The 16,820-nt window shown below is 53.2% G+C and overlaps 1 protein-coding gene across 1 annotated transcript in view; it reads right to left on the bottom strand.

Moving 5' to 3' along the window:
• The window catches only part of FAM53B (family with sequence similarity 53 member B), an 87,655-nt gene extending 71,282 nt beyond the window's left edge, over positions 1-16,373 (bottom strand). The window contains exons 1-2 of the mRNA XM_055354074.2: positions 16,232-16,373; positions 5,742-5,796 (exon numbers count right to left, since the gene is read on the bottom strand). Of these exons, the coding sequence (XP_055210049.1) occupies positions 5,742-5,796; positions 16,232-16,309 (133 nt within the window). The 5' untranslated portion in view covers positions 16,310-16,373. The remainder of the gene's footprint in view (positions 1-5,741; positions 5,797-16,231) is intronic.
• Between the last annotated feature and the right edge of the window lie 447 nt (positions 16,374-16,820).

The following is a 16,820-nucleotide window of genomic DNA, read 5'->3' on the forward strand; positions in this document are numbered from 1 at the left end:
CAGTTGGGCCAGGCTGCCTAACTTGACCATTTCTTCATGTGGAAGGCATAGCACACAGACAGGCTGGCAGTGGCCATTCCCTGTCCTCTGGCACTATTGTGGTCCCCTCCCCATCAAGTCAGCCCAACCTGGGTAAGAAGGCAGCCCTGGGAAGCTCTGTCTTCACTTGTCACCGGCAACACTTACCATGTGCCAACCACATTTTACATCTACTTCCATTCTGTGCTTTATTATTCCTGAAAAACTGCCTGAAACCAATGAATGGTACAAGGAAGAATTTACATACCCTATACGGACAAACTATTTTAGAGATTTTTAAAAATCACACATATGACCATAATAAAAATAAAAATAATAAAGCAAACCCTAAAAAATCATATATATACATACTTACATATGGATGTAATTTTTTTTCAATGAAAACAAATCTCATTCTAGCCTACACTGGTTAATGAGCAGTCTCTTACTGGAGGACCTGGCCCAAAGATCACATTCAAAATGGCTGTCTCTGCAAAAGAGAAAAAGTGGCAGAGACCAAAAATTGGGCCTGAGAAGCTCTGATTTTGTTATTGCTGTCATTCATTTTAATTCTTCGTTTATTTGTTCTAAGAATCAAAAACACTCAAGCTCTGACGGCCACGCTTTTCCTGCAACATGCAATCATTTTCCACTTTCCATGACAAACAGTGGCTGAGTTTAAAGACCAAAAGCTACCAAATCTCAAAGCAAAATCTCTTAGTCCTCCCCAGCTCAACACAGCCAACTGGTTTACCCTGTAGAAATTAATACAGAGAGTGCCCCAGGGAACAACCCTTTTATGTACAGAGTAGACTTTAACAGCCAAGTAATTAAACCCTGAAAGTAAGGGCTTATAATTAAAATGCGGACAAACCTGAACTGGGGCGGCACAAGGAGGGCTGCTATAATATTTTTACAATTCCTTTTTATACATAATGTATGATCCTTCTGCTCAAGTTTCCTGTATGTTCTTTGCCTGTGAAATAATTTACATTAATAAATAATTTATTACCATAACTCCTAAAGTAATTATGGGTTTCCATCCAATTTTTTTTAGCATATGAATTGTTTTGTTCTCTGTCCATTGACTTGTATTTACAAGACTTTTCCTAGTAGCCTTTTTAAAATAATTGGTATTGCCTTCGCTTTCTTACATATGATGTGATTTCCAGGTCTCCTCCTCGCCTGAGTGCTGAGGAAAATGGAATGTGTGGTGTCCATTGTCCCTGCAATACAAATGCACTGAATGGCTGCAATTAGCCAAGGGTGGTGAATGGAGACTGCGTTCACTCCACTTGCCCTGTTTCACCAAAAAAGATCAAACTAGTACACGTGTGACCCTGAGTCCCCCACTGCAAGTGGGAGAAGATGTGGAGGGAGCCTTGACTGAGAGTCCACGTGTGGCCCCGCTTCTCCCCACACAGGATGACTCTCAGCCACAGCCCAGGCCCCTCTTTGTACCCACTAGAAATGAGAGCCAGGAGCAAGGGCTGGCTCCCTCACCCAGCCGGCTGACCAGGGGGTGGGTGGCACCACGGAGCTGCCACCTGACCCATGTTTCCTGTGTCGAGAGCACAAGAACCAGTCATATAAATGGCTCTTTCCTAGAGAACCTTTGTAGAGGAAATTCCATTTCAGCAAAGAAGGTGGGCTGGGGATGCTCTGGAAGATGAGAAAGGAAGCCAAGAGTCAAAACAGCCTCTGCTGGCAGGAGCCCTGTGGTGGCAGCTGAGCTGGCACCCTAATAAGGGGCACTGAGCCCTGGTGCAGGGCTGGCTGGGCAGCACTCAGCTCTACCCTCTCTGCTTCTCCCATCCACGCTTCACGCTGGCTTTGTTCTCTCTTCCACACTGAGAAGCACAAAACCACTTCTCTGTATCAAGTTCCTAAACTGGGGTAGGGGACAAGAGTGGGGAGGGGCCCGGTATCCAGCTTGCAATCACAGGGCGTGAAGTGCTTTTAATTAAAATAAATAAATAAATAAATAAATAAATAAATAAATAAATAAAAAGCAGAGGCCAGGCCCGGTGGCTCATGCCTGTAATCCCAGCACTTTGGGAGGCTGAGGCAGGTGGATCACCCGAGGTCAAGAGTTCAAGACCAGCCTGACCAACACGGTGAAACCCCATCTCTACTAAAAATACAAAAATTAGCCAGGCATGGTGGCAGACGCCTGTAATTCCAGCTACTCGGGAGGCTGAGGCAGAAGAATCGTTTGAACCCAGGAGGCGGAGGTTGCCCTGAGACAAGACTGCGCCACTGCACTCCAGCCTAGGAGACAGAGCGATACTCCATCTCAAAAAAAAAAAAAAAAAGGCATTGTTGTGAACACTCAATTTATATTAGTTATGTGTTTTATCTAAGTGGGTGCAGAGGAGGCTGAGCTACTTGAAAGGGTGGCATTTTAAAAAGTGACCAGGGTGCTGTGCTCCTTGCTCTACTGCACTTGCCCAGATTTTCTGCAGAATATTTGTGAAACTTGAACTCATACTGGCTCCCAGCGAGGACCCTAGCATGGGGGCTCAGGAGGAAAAAATCCTGAGTCACAGGGCCAACTGTCCCCAGCTCTCATGGGAGAATTCCACTGATCAGCACCAGAACATGAGTCCTTTATCTTCAGGAGACAGGCTGGGGGTTGGTGATTATGATAATTTGGTGTTTTATCTTCGCACAGCATTGTCCAGCGCTGGAAGGGCCCAAAACCCTCTTGAAAAGTCTAGCCAGCCCCTCAGAGTATTCTCTTCCCCACTGTTGAAAAGCAGGCACGCCGGGCGCGGTGGCTCACGCCTGTAATCCCAGCACTTTGTGAGGCTGAGGCAGGCGGATCACGAGGTCAGGAAATCAAGACCATCCTGGCCAACATGGTGAAACCCCGTCTCTACTAAAAATACAAAAATTAGCTGGGCGTGGTGGCACACGCTTGTAATCCCAGCTACTTAGGAGGCTGAGGCAGGAGAATTGCTCGAACCTGGGATGCAGACGTTGCCGTGGGCCAAGATCACACCACTGCACTCCAGCCTGGCGACAGTGAGACTCTGTCTCAAAAAAAAAAAGAAAAGCAGGCACACCTCAGATGAAATCTCGCTGCCTGGGTGGAGTGCACTCCCAGTTCATGGAGCACATGGAGGACTGGAGAGGTAACCTGAGCTTCCACTAGACAGAGTGCACGGGGTAAGGCTCCTGACTGCTGACCCCCCCTTCGCTCCAGCAAGCGCAGGAAAGGGATAGAGGTGGGAGGGAGGATGTGTGCTAGTGTGTGGCCGTCTCCTTAAATCCCCACAACTTGCAAGCTGAGGAAACCTAGCCGGGAAGACGGGGTGGTATCCCCATAGCTCAAGGGCCTCCACATCTCACGGGAGTTGGCCTAAGCAGCGCAGAATTCACTGTTCGTTGATCTTTCTCCTCCACCAGACAGAAAGCTCCCTGAGAGAAGGGGCAGGGTCTGATTCACTCTATCCCTCACCAGGTGCCTGACACACAGCAGGTGCTCAAGTCGTATCTATGGCAGCAAGCCACTGAAAATGAAAACAAACTGCAGTCAGTGAAACACGTCAGTGATGCACAGCCATACAGGTCAGGGTTTTCCTGAATTAGGGAGGGGCCGAGCAACAGAAAGATGAGACCCATGGAGAGAGAGCAGCAGAGGAGAACAAGGGGACTCCACAGACCTCCCACCAGTACAACGGCTCCCCACTTCTCCCTCTGCTGCCTGGCAGTGCCCTGGCACTGTCCCACAGAGCAGAAGGAAGACAGGACCCTGCTGAAGAGGAGGCAATGGGACCCAACCAGCACTTCCTAAAGAGCCACTCTGTAAACAGGAGTCTGCAGACACAGCGTAGTCCCTCCTGGAAACCACGGCCTCCCCGGCAGAAAGCAGGTTGCTGGGCTCTGCAGCCTCCGATAGACTCTCCTGGGCCATCTGGGCTTTTTCCCACACACCTCCCTTCTCCAGGGCCTCTGCCTTGGTCTCTGGGCCTCAAGACCTGGCCCTACAAGGGCGACTCTCTCTGTCATCACAAACCCACCAGACTTCCACCTTATTATAATTTACATAGTGCAAAGACTAGAAATCCTTGAAATAAAGACCAACATCTCCACAACCCAGTTTACTGGTCTGGCCCGGTTGACAGCTAAAGCCTAGGCAGGGTTGAGGGGCTGGGCATGCCGGGGCCTCTCTCTTTCCCAGCATGACGCAGGAAGGAAGCGCAAAGGTGAGGCTGTCCCAGGAAGCAGGCGATGAGGTAGGCTTCTGAGCTATGTGTCTGGGGCCCTGAGGGTTTGCCGAAAGCTGTAAACGACCGGGGAGGTATTCAATCCTGTGGGGATGGGCCTCCCAAGTATGTCACATGGAAAACCAGGGCCAGCTGATCTCCCTGTCTCCATCTTCTTCAGTGGCAGCATCAAGAACACCGCCAGGTGTCCCAGAGCCATGGCAGGTGGTTGAGAAGAAAACAGTCTCCCTTCGTCACCCACCTGAGTCCAACTCCGCTTACTGAGGGACCTTGCAGAGGGCCACACCTCACTAGACCTCAGTTCTCCCGTATGTGAATGAAGCCACTGGCAGAGCCAGCGGGGCCCGGCATGTAAGGAGCCTGGCACAGTGCTCAATCTGACACATCACCTCATCTACGGCAACTGTATCTGCAGAAGAAAAACAAAACACCGCACGTGGAGGGAGGACCGAGATGGAAAGGCAAGGGAGACTCTGAGGTCTGACCAAAGTAACCTTTGAATCTGAAAGCCCACAGTCATCATCATCTATCATCTGAGAGTGGTTTCTGAGTCCACGTAGACGTTACAGAAATTCATCCGGCAAGACGTCCCCAAAGGTGGGCAAGGAGAGCCACAGAGAGACACTGAGAGGTCAAACAATGCCCAATCATCTGAAGCATCAAGAAATCAATATAATCAATGGTCATCTTTTTTACCCCCTATAAAAAACAGTAATTCACACTTGCACAGAAACAGAAGATCAAGGCAATCTTCTCTGGAAGACATGTCAGCAAAATGAATCAAGAGCCTTAAAAATGTCCCTGCCCTCCAGCCTGTCTATTCCACTCCTGGAAACTATCCTAGCAAATCATCACAAAGGCAGACAAAGAATTAGGCACTTACATAGCCACTGTTCATCACAACAGCAAATAAAACAGCCTCTTGACCCAACAGCCTAGATGTAGTTACATCACTAAAGACATTCTGATACATTTACCACCCAATGCGGTACTGTAGACCATTAAAATGCATGGAATGAACAATTTTAATGCTGTGGGAAGATGATGGTAACCACTCCAAGTGAAAAAAACCAAACGAATATAGTTTTACATAATTATATGTTCATCGTGGAATGGGCTATATAAAAAATGCTAAGAACATAAACATACACAAAAATATCAACAGTAACTCTCCCTGGGCATTGGGGCTACGAGAGATTTTCATTGCATACTTTACACTATTGTGCATTTTCTGAATGAAAAAAATCAACATGAATTACTTTAATCATCAGACAGAAATTCTCAATGTTGGAGTTGTAAACCACACACCAGTGCCTGTCCCTTCACTCAGGCACCGTAGGGGACCAAAATAGTTAAAACACACAGAAGAGTCCCGGGGCTGCTCTTTTCGAACTTGTGTCCAGAAAGTGCTTTGAGCGTCTCACCTGGAGGACTCAGACCCTGGCTGGAAGGACTAGGAGGACAGCTTCCAGGACGGCCTTGAGTACTTACCCATAATTCCACAAGAGAAAAGTGTAGGTCCTTGACTCATCTTCTTTGGCGTGTGCTGAAAACAACCAGAAAAGCTATTCACTCTTCAAATCATAGGAAGCACGTTTGCACTGACTCTCTACTGATCCCTTCTAAAGTCACAATAAAAGGGTGACTGTCCTTTGCCAATGTCAGATCAGGGAAAGGAGGAAAAGGTATTCAAAGAGAAAACATCTGCACAAAATTAGGCCCAGATTTTTGGTCCCAAGTCTCTAGTGAGTTATGGAGTCCATCGAGTTAATGGGCTTTGAAAACACACAGAAAGCCCCATGACTTCTGACACGAGGGGATTTTTCCACATAAGTGATGTGGAGGCGGCCCGGGGGCAGGATGGATGGTAAACAGTGGAACAAGCTTCCCTGAGCTGGGCTGAGAAGAGACCAAGAGAGGAGGGGACCTCCCTGGGGACACGAAGAACCTCAAGTAGGGAGCAGAGGGCCCCAGGTCCGACTCCGAGACCCCTCCCTTCCAGATCCAGGGAGAACAGCTCTCCCACTCTGGTGAGAAGCATGGGGAGAGCTCGGAAGGGCTGGCGTCTGCTCTGCAGACTGTTTTGTGGCTACATCGAGTCCCCCTGAGGCATTTTCTCTGAACTGAAACAGAAACTCAAGGGTTATATTTGGTCTCAACATAACAGCTATGGCTTTTGAACTCCTTGGCCCTGTATTTCCACAATGGTTTCCCTTTCCACTGTAAGCATTCTACATCTTCCCTGATGCCCCCCGCCTACCCTCAACTGAACGCTATGGCCACCGGGCAGAAAATAGGCCAACGAGGCCTAGAAGAACCCCAAATCCAGGGCACTTGCTCCATGGCTACACAGTAAGCTGGGTGTGGAATATTCTGGGGGTTCCTCATGCTAGGTGATACCCAGGCCAAGAGGCTCGCTCGGTCCTCTCATGAGCAGAGACTACCCAGCCAGAGCCCCAGGAAGCAGCTCTGTCTCAAGTGCTCCAAGGCGTCCTCACTCACTCGCCCACTCGCTCAGTGGGCACGGGCTGGTGATTCTTCCTAGGCGGGCTGTGCTGGGGGTTGATCATGCAATGATGAAAGGAGCTCTCAGCCCCAGAGAAATGAGCCTGTCACAGAAGGCTCTGACTTCTAAAAGGAACCCTGAACACTCCCCATCAAAATGACACAAACAGACAAGACTTCCAGGCTGGTAAGTGGACAAGGGCCCAGGTTCTGGCTCTTTAAGGCCTGGCAGGAGGATGGGGCTGACTAGGAACGCCTGGCCCCTCCAGGTAAGAAGGCGGCCAGCACCTGGCACCAGCTCCCTCACCTCATCCCCATCCACCCAATCCAGGGACCTCTGCACAAGGTCAACACTGTGTTCATCCCATGGGGTTACTAACGGTCCATCCTGACCAACCTGGGGACACAGAGGCGAAGGAGGGCTCACACTTCATGGAAGACAGTCACAGACAAACCACAGGGAGATCGGGGCTGGAGGGGATGTCCAGGGCAAGTGTGCTGGGATGAGGGTGGAGGTCGGGGCAGCCTCCTGTGGGGGATGCTTAGACACTTGTTGAGGACCACAGGAGCTTCTAGGGCGGAAGGGGAACAGGGCAGTCCTCCTACGGGTTGCCCTCCTCAGTTTAAAATGATCCTTACAGTATCATCAGGCTCAGTCACCCTCCTGGATTCCACAGTGATGTAACCATCCCCTCTACCGCCATCTGTGGAAATATCTGGGAAGAATTCAAAATGGCTGCACCTGCTTCCTCCCATCCCCCAACACAATCCCAGCTGAGAGGTGCAGCTGAGAACACACCGAAGTCATCCAATGGCAAGTGGATGACAAGCGCATGAGAGCACTGCTGCTGGGGCTGCACTGCCTGCACAGCCGAGAGCTCAGCCTGTGGACGCCAGGCAGGCGCCCAGCTTGCAGGCTCAGAGAGGGAAGTCAGGCCAGGGTCTTGCTTGCCAAGGAAGTCGGCTCCCAGCACTAAGGGAACACCCGGGCACAAGGAAATCACCCCCTGGGGAACCCCGGCCCCCAGCCCGTGCCTGCCAGGTGAGAGAAGGCAACCCAGGGTGGGAGGCCAGAGAGGCCACACCAGGATGGGGGCTGGGGAGAGCAGAATTGAGCAGGAACACTGGAGCACCCCGTGTGCTTCACTGGCACGCATGCAGGAGGGCTTGGGGCTTTCCACACCAAAGCAGGAAGCCACGTAGTGAGCCGCCCCTGCCTGGCCAGCAGAACAGTGCTTGCTGGCCGCCTCTCACCAAGCTGGCATGTTCTAGACCAAGGGGGACCTCAGGGCCCTCCTGACCCAGGCCTTCGCAAGGAACACTGCCAGAGATGCTGGGGTCTGTCTGCCCACAGAGGCAGCACTGGGCCAGCACACAGAGCACCCCAGACACTCGTTCATATATTCACTCGACTTGCTCATTCATTCATTCAATGAGGACTTATCAGCATCTGCAGCAGGTCCCCAGAGTGGCCTGCCATTTCTAACCTGGAAAACTGACTCCTCACCACCCCACCATTGGCCCTGATCCCAGCCACTGCCAGCCCCAGTGAACGCCCCTCCTAACCGCTCTTACAGCCTGTACCCTCGGCCCCCATTCCCCACCCTCCATCCAGGATCCAGAGCCATCTTCTTAAAGCAGAGATCAGACCACGTCATTCTGTTCCAACAACTTCCCACCACAACCAGAATCAAATCCCGGCCACTACCTCTCCTCCACAGCCTACAGGGCCCCATATGAGCCAACCTGAGTACCCCCAACCTTGCTCTGGCCCTCCCCTCCTCACTCACACCACCCAGTGGGGCCAGGCCAGTCACTACCATCTCAGGGGCTTTGTGCCGGGATCTTCACGCAGCAGGCTCTGCACTGTTCCTGCCCCGTGGCCTCCTCGGTGGCCTTGCCGGACCATCCTGGCTAAAGCGGTGCCTCCCACCTGCTTTTCTTTCTCCCATCGCCTCATTTAATGAACATGGCAGGTATCGGAACATCTGTTCCTGTACTGATTCTCTGCTCCATGGAAACGGAAGCTTCTTGAGAAAGGAGGGCTGTCTTGGTTCCAACATCCCAGCTGACAGCAGGCACCATCGCTACAGCCACCTGTCAGTGCCAGCCTGTCCCACTCCTGCAGCCACACACCCAGTGGATGTCAGGCAATGGAAGTGGATTTTCACTGGGCAGAAGTCACTGTCTCCCAAAATCGCTGGCCTCACGCAAAGTCATACCTCAGTGGGGAAGGGCTGAGAGGCCAGCCTGAGTGTCAGAGCCGCCCCGCAGGCTAGCCTGGCCTCCTCATGCCGGTCTCCAACACTCTACCTAACGGTTCCCATGAAGCAGCAATGGTGCACACTATGATTTTCTAACTCGAAGGAACGACTTCTCCATTTCCCCACCCCGGGCGAGCCACTGCTTGCTCCTCACTGAACAGATGAAACCGTGCAGCCCACTGGTGCGGCCCCCTTCTTCTGTCAGCAGCACCCCAATTCTGAATTGGGATACCTTCATCGTCACTGGATCATGTCTTAGTGGGATTGTCAACCAAGGTGCCTCCACCTCCCCTGGCCCCGGGCTAGGCCCAGAACACAGGCCTGGCTGACCAGACACTGGTTCCATGGCTGACTCCTGAACCACAGAGCTGGGGCTGATCCGCCCAGGAGGGAGGCCCTCAGCCTGCCCATGAGCACCTGCTTCTGAAGTCCTCCCAGCTGCTCCCACCCTGCCCTTTCTGAGGCCTGACTGGCCCCCTCCTCTCCAGCCCTGCGAGCTCGCCCTGTGCTTCAGGGAGTTCTCTTTCGGGGTGAGTTAGCTGGAGATGGCCTCTGGCGCTGACAAAGGAGGAACCCTGACTGATTTCGTGCTTGACCTCAAGACCAGATCACAGTCCATCTTGCTTTCTGAGCCCCATCCGTGAGGCTAAGCCAGTGGCGGCCAGGCCAGAACGTCATGTACTGACAACTTTCCAGGGTGCCAGGCCCCAGTGTACCCTGACCGCTGGCAGGCTTCCCTGGTCCAACTCCAGATGGGCAAACCAGCAGAGTTCCTGCTTGGCTATAGGTTGGCCAGGGCCTTTTTTTCCCCAGGCTACCCAGTATATGCTAACATTCCCACTGGTATTTACCATTCCTACACACACGGCCTTTCCAACACTTTGAACCTCCTGCACCCACAGTGGGAAGAATGAGCCAATCACGGTGTGGAGGCCCCACCAGGCCCTGAGGGAACCCCTCGGCCCTCTGAGGTTTCACAAGACACTCAGTGTCTGCACTCAGCGAGCACCCGAGCCCTAGCTGAGGTCTGCAGTGAAATAAGACCAGAGCACATTTCCCCTTTGTGCTTCTCCCACTGTGAAGCCTCTGTTCCCAAGCCCACCCCGGGGCAGGGCCTCATCTCTGTGAGACTCCTCAGATCACGAGAGAAGGTTTTTGGAATTAGATCCTCGTAGGAAAGGCAAAAGCTGGAAATCAAATGGAGGCTTCAGGGCCATCTGTCTGACTAAAGAAAGCAGCCCTGGCTTAAATAAAGACACAATTAAGGCTCCAAATGAGGAACTGGCCCTGCAGAAAATGCCAGGCCACAACCACGGTTCTTGGTAACTTTGCTCTGCACATTATCCACTAAAGCAATCAAGTCGCCTTTTCCATCTCCTGACACGGTGTTACAGGGAGCCACAGAGCAACAGGGGGAGGCTCGCGCTCACGCCCTGCGGGGGAAGGAGTGGAGCACCCACACTTCCGAAATGCAACCCCACGAGACCACGGCAGTCGAAAGCAAAAAGGAGATCCAGGCCTGAGACAAGAAAGAGAAGCTGAGGAGGGAACAGCACCTTTGTGTGAAGACTCTCAAAGATGCTGATAGAGATACGCTGGCCCTGACTCCTGAGGCTCTGGGATTAGCCAAAGCATGGGCGGGCCCCTTGGTATCTCTGCCTGCCCAGGGTGAAAGGCATCAGGCTGCCCTGGACCCTGTGCACTCCCACATTCTAACTTCAGGCCAGCCTGGGGCCTGCCAGAGATCCTGGCTGGGGCTGTTGAGCTCAAAGTGCCAACTTAGCATGGCCCAAAGTATGGAGAACCCCAGTGCCCAGGCAACTGGGTGCAAGGCCTGACATGGCCACTAACTCCTCAGATAAGAAAAGTCATTTAGCCTTGGCATCCTAATCTGACAAGTACAGAAGGAAGTGCTTGTTCTAGCTACCAGATCAGCCCCTCCAAAGGACTAGTATTGGTTGTTACGTGGAAAGTCAGGCAGCCTGGAGCTCCATACTGCCCTCTGCCCACGAGCAGCCAGCCATCAGCTCCCTTTGGTCTTCAGCCTTAAGTGAGGATGGGCTGCAGAAAGAAGAGCGGGCCTGGCCAAGGGAGGTGGTCACTCTGGAAACAAAAGAACAGGCCCTTGGCCTGAGTGTGGGCGTGCGGGAAGGAGCTGAGGGAGCACAGTGCTCCAAGGTCAAACGTCTGGGCTGCCTTCCAGGGGAGCAGCTAATGTTAGAACACTGGAAGGAAGAGCCCACTCGGCAGAGGAAGGCACTGGCCAGAGTGGGGGAAAGGGGAACTGGACCCAGCCATGGCTGCCAGCAGTGCAAGCGAAGCCAGGGCCATGGGCACAGCTGAGCCTCAGGGCCATCTCTCCACAGGCAGGTGGGCCCTGTGCTGGGAAAGGCAAAATGCTGAGCACTGGTCAGTCCTTTTTTTCCCCTTTTTCCCACATCTTTCTTTGAGGGAAAGACAGTTGTTTCACCAGCATTTAGTTTTTTAAAACAGGGGAACCAGAACCATGGCATGAACCCCTAAGAAGGCTGGGAGGGAGACCGAGTCCTCGCACCCCTCAACAGGCCTCAGAATTGGCCACAAGCTCCTCCTCCAGTGCCACATGACACCCAGGGTTGCGAGGACCCTGGTGACTTTCCCTTGCACGTTGAGACTTTCCCGCTCTGTGACTAAGGCCTGACTCTGGGGACCCAGGGTGAGCTGCGCCTCTGGGGCCTGCTCCCATAATTCCAAAGTGGCCTGTGCTGATACCAGTCCCGGCCTCCCCCACAGTCATGCTTTCCTTTAAAATCTTAAACCTCCACTTGTTATCTTCTTAGTCTGATTAGAAAACAAAAGAAAAATTATTTTCCATCGTTCCTGTTGTTATCTTGATGGTATTTACACGGGGATGATGTTACCAGTTTAGGAAGCTAAAGCAAAACCCCGTCAACTTCCTCTGAACCTTTGCTGGCTGTTCAAAGCAAACGCTAGCATCAGCTTATCTCACATTCTGTCCCGTGGATATCATCACTAGACTAAGATTATTTTCGGTATTTCTTCAGTTATTTACATCGTGTGTCTCTCCCCAAGGCCTGGAGGGGCTCCAAGGCGATCACAGCCTCTGGAACAGGGCCCATGCGAGAAGGTGCTGGGGGAAGCAGACAAGGGCCTGGACTTGAAATCTGTGACCGGGGCAGCCCCTCCCTGGGCTCTCTGAGCCACAGTTTCCTTCCTGTATAATGGGGTAGAAACGGGTGCACCCCTGCCCCTCAGCAGGTGGCATGAGGCTCAAGGACAGGGAGGAGGTAACTGGACCTCTGGGCATACAGTTTGGATGTTCGTCCCCTCCAAATCTCATGTTGAAATGTAACCCCCAATGCTGGAGGCGGGGCCTGCTGGGGGGTGTTTGGGTCATGGGAGCGGATCCCTCATGAATCGCTTGGTGGCCTCCCCATGGTGATCAGGGAGTCCTTGCTCTTCTAGTTCATGTGAGGGCTGGTAGTTTAACAGGTCTGGCACCTCCTCCCTTCCCTCTTGCTCCCTCTCTCACCTCGTGACACACTTATTCTCCCCTCACCTTCTGCCATGACTGGAAGCTTCGTGAGGCCTTACTAGAAACAGATGCAGGTGCCATACTTTTTTTTTCTTTTTTTTTTTTTTGAGACACAGTCTCACTCTGTCGCCCAGGCTGGAGTGCGGTAGTGGTGCGATATCGGCTCACTGCAAGCTCCGCCTCCCAGGTTCGAGCCATTCTCCTGCCTCAGCCTCCCAAGTAGCTGGGACTACAGGCACCTGCCCACCGCCACACTCAGCTAATTTTTTGTATTTTTAGCAGAGACGGGGCTTCACCATATTAGCCAGGATGGTCTTGATCTCCTGACCTCGTGATCTGCCCGCTTCGGCCTCCCAAAGTGCTGGGATTACCGGCGTGAGCCACCATGCCTGGCCGGTGCCATACTTCTTATACAGCCTGCAGAACCATAAGCCAAGTAAATCTCTTTTCTTTATAAATTACCCAGCCTCAGGTATTCCTTATAGCAACATGATATGAACTAACGCACTTCCCAAGACCCGCAGTGTAGCTGCACCTCCAACACCTTCCTGCTGGCCCACGCTATAGGGCAGGCAGCGCTGAGCCGGGCCGGGCCAGGCACTGACACCCAGTCAATGTGTTCTGGGCGCATAAGCAAACTGAGCAATGAGAAAGCCCATCTCCAACAGGGCTGCTCCCCACAACAGACCTCTCATCTGGAGCCAAGGGGAGAGAAGAGGAGGAGGAAGACCACAGATGGACCCAAAGCACTGCACACTGGGTGGTTCTCGGCCCGGACAGACCAGTAACAAAAAGCAGCAGAAAGAAGGATACTTTCCAACAAAGCAAGGGAGAGTTCAGGAAGAAAGCACAGATTCTAATCTGTGTGGCCACAAGAGAACACATGGTAGAATCCCTTCCAGCAAAGCCGCCTGCTCTCCCCTGACTGCTTTTCCTTTCTGAGATGAGTTTTCCTTCCCTGGCCAGGGCTGGGAGGCCGTGCTCCTCCTGGCAGGGGCTCAGGCCACACCTCTTGGAAGAGCAGCTCAGCTGACCTTGGGCCCACATGTCCTGGAACCAACTCTGAAGCCAACACCAGGCAGTCCCACCCTGAGAAGGGACCAAGCACAGAGGCGGCCACTGCAGCCAACAGCACAGCTGGACCCGGGTAGGGCTCCTCCCTCGGGACCTCCAGATGGCTCCTCACCCTTGAGGTCCCTTCTTTTTGGTCAGAGCTACTCTAGTCGCACCCACTCAGTTGTGAACTGGAGCAGCAGCCAGAGAGAGAGTAAGACAATGGTGAATGAGAAGAGGCCAGGTGACAGGAACCTGCAAGCTCATCCATCCACAAACATCCACTGAGCACCTGCCACGGGCTGGGCCCCGTGCATTCAGAAACAAGCAAGAGAGACATCTTCTGCTTTCTCAAAGCTCCCATTCTAGTATAAGGACTCGGTCAAGATCCATAGGGACATGTTTAAAAGTGCTAAGTGCCCAAGAGGGAAAACGATAGGAAAAGAGGAGAGAAAGTGTGGTGGGGGTAAGGGGTGGGCGCTGGCGCTGGGACTGAACTGTAGGTTGAGTAGCCAGAGAAGGAAGGAGGGAGGGAGCGTGTCCTATTGTGGGGAGAGGGCTCCAGGCCAAGGAAAAAGTGCAAAGGCCTGAGGCAGGCTCATGCTTGGCATATTGGAATAGGGAGGCCAGTGGGGACCGAGCAGAGGGGGCAGAGTGGCAGAGATGAGGTCAAAGCGGTCACATGGACAAGAATATATGGGGCCATGTATATCCTAGTAAGGGCTGGGTGTTTGCTAAGCATTCAGTGTAAAGCCAGTGGAAGCTTCTACACAGAGAAGGACAGCTCTGACTGGGATTCTCTCTGGCTGCTGGGTGGAGAACAGGTTAAAAAGAGCCAGAGGCAGAGGACCAGTTACCACAAGAATCCTTGTGAGAGAACAGCAGGTGGAACCAGGGTGGTGGCAGCAGGGCTGGTGAGAAGTAATCACATTACACAGCAAATGTGAACTGGAAAGGATGGGCTGGTGGCAGAAGAGCTGAATGGTCACAGCAGCTCTACTCCTTGCTGCAGTGACCAAGGCTGCCATCGAGCAAACACACCTCAGGTGCCTGCTGTCTGCCCTGCCTCAGTAGTGCTGGGGACATGGGGAGGAGCAAAGCTGAGTCCCTATCCTTGCAGCTGGGGGTGACACCCCATGGAGACCTCACAGGCTGAGGCCCATGAGCAGAGTGGCACCAGTGTCACATCTGGTAAGGGCTGAAGAGACCTGACTGAGGGAGGGCCACCAAGACTGGCGTCCAGACACCAGGCAGCAGGCAGAGGCCTGAATGCAGGCGCAGGAAGTGGGGCAGGAGGGGCAGGAGGGAAGGGGGAGGCGGAGCCAGTGAGGCAGTTACTGCCTGCTCCAGGTTGCAGCTGCCTCATTTGTAAAACAAGGAGGCTGGACCCGACGGTTTCTAAGCCACTTCTTCTCACCCTTCAAGGCCAAATCAAGTTATCCCTGCTCTGCAAGGCTTTCCCTGGCATGCTACAGCCAGGCTGGCCCTGCTCCTCTACAAGCCCTGGGCTTCCCGTGGGCTTCAGCTGCGAGTTCTTGGTTCATGGGATCCTCAAGTGTCACTGTATTCACAGCTCTCCAGACACCTTCCCTCTAGACCACGAGCTTCTCAAGGGTGAGGAGTACAGGGCCTGGCTCCAGCTCATCCTGTTCCCCGAACTCCTCCAGCCTGGTGCCCAACACACGGAAGGCGCTCTGTGAGGCCTGCGGAAAGAATACAGATCTCGGCGGCTTTCCCAAGCTCCTGCCACAGCCAGAGACCTAGGTCTATCTGCTCAAGGTCTGGTTTCACTGGCATGAGCTAGGGGAAGGGGCCCACCAAGGGTCCTCGCGAGGAGCTGTGAAGGGCGCCAGGAGGGGTCCTGGGCGAGGTGACCCTGGGCAGTTGGCCCCTTCCTGATCACGGAAGCTGCAGAGAGTTCCGAGGACTTGCCCATCTCCACAAGACTGCTTATGACTGAGTGTGGCTTCTCGCTCCCTCCGCAGGGGAGCAGCCTGCACTCACATCTGAGGAACTGGGCTTGGAAGGACAGGTCTGCTGACAGGGTTCAGCTACTGGAGGTTGTTTTGCTCGCAGTCTAAGAAGGCCGAGTTAGCTACCTCTCTGCGCTAGTCCACCACGTGGTCCAGGGTGGTCCAGGGTGAACCGCCTTTGGCAGAGGGTGGCTGTTGCCATAGCTCACCACACCTTCTTTCCCCATCATCTCCCACTCTCGACGTTCCTGAGGCAGCACCACCCTTCAGAGGGACAGGCTTATCTGGGCCCCCATTCAGGGCACCAACCCCCTCTGGAAACCACCCCCCCTTAACGGGTGGAGACAGAAGGAATGTCATTCCTGGCTTGGCAGGCGGCAGAATCACACTTGCTGTTATTTACCAGGGGATGGCCTCCCCTCCTCATTCACCAGATGACCTCAAATCTGAGCTGAGTTCCTTCCTTCCAGCAAGTTCTCAGTCAAGCTCTGCTCCTGTGCCCTGTCGCCCCAGCCCGGGACGCCTCACAGAGCTTTGCTCTTGGGGACTCTGGACTCGATTTGCTAAGCCTAGTTGCTCAGTCCACAGCCCTGTCTGCACATCAGGCCTCAGAAATGGTCACGGAAAGCAGGAAGCCTGCCAGGTCCTCACCAGTTCACGGCTGAAGGTCCCACATGCAATGGAGTCAGCTCCCCGGGTGCTGAGGCTTTCACTTAGGACCATCACCATGATAAGGGCCTCAGGCGCTGGGCTCCATCCCAGGGTGGGTATCAGCCATCTTCACTTGGGCAGACTCGGGGTGAGTACCTCCTGGGGAATTGATGTCAGCAGAAACAGCTCCCCATTGGCCACTCACCCTTGGGGTGGGGCCCTTCCGGGAAATGGCCAAGTGTGGTCAACTCCCTGGAAAGACAAAAAGAAAAGCAAAAAGATTCAGGACTAAGAAAGACGAGGGCCCTGAGAGTCACCCCTCCCACAGTACTGGAAATCCCAGGGGACTGGAACCACCTCTCTGCTAAAGGAGATGCACTCTGGGAGAGTCACCAAGGCCCAGAGTTACCTTCTCAGAGCCCCCCACACCCCTGCCATGCCAGCCTTGGGCTGCCTCACTTATAAAATGGCCTGGTGGATAGAACAACAAATTGGGGTCCAGCCGCGTGATACCTTTAAGATCTATCTCAGGGTCTGGGTGGCTAACAATCTGCTGTCCCTGCAGCATACTCAAGTCATGTGACATCTT

The sequence above is a fragment of the Gorilla gorilla genome, chromosome 8, assembly GCF_029281585.2.
Source record: "Gorilla gorilla gorilla isolate KB3781 chromosome 8, NHGRI_mGorGor1-v2.1_pri, whole genome shotgun sequence".
In the NCBI taxonomy this organism is placed as follows: Eukaryota; Metazoa; Chordata; class Mammalia; order Primates; family Hominidae; genus Gorilla; species Gorilla gorilla.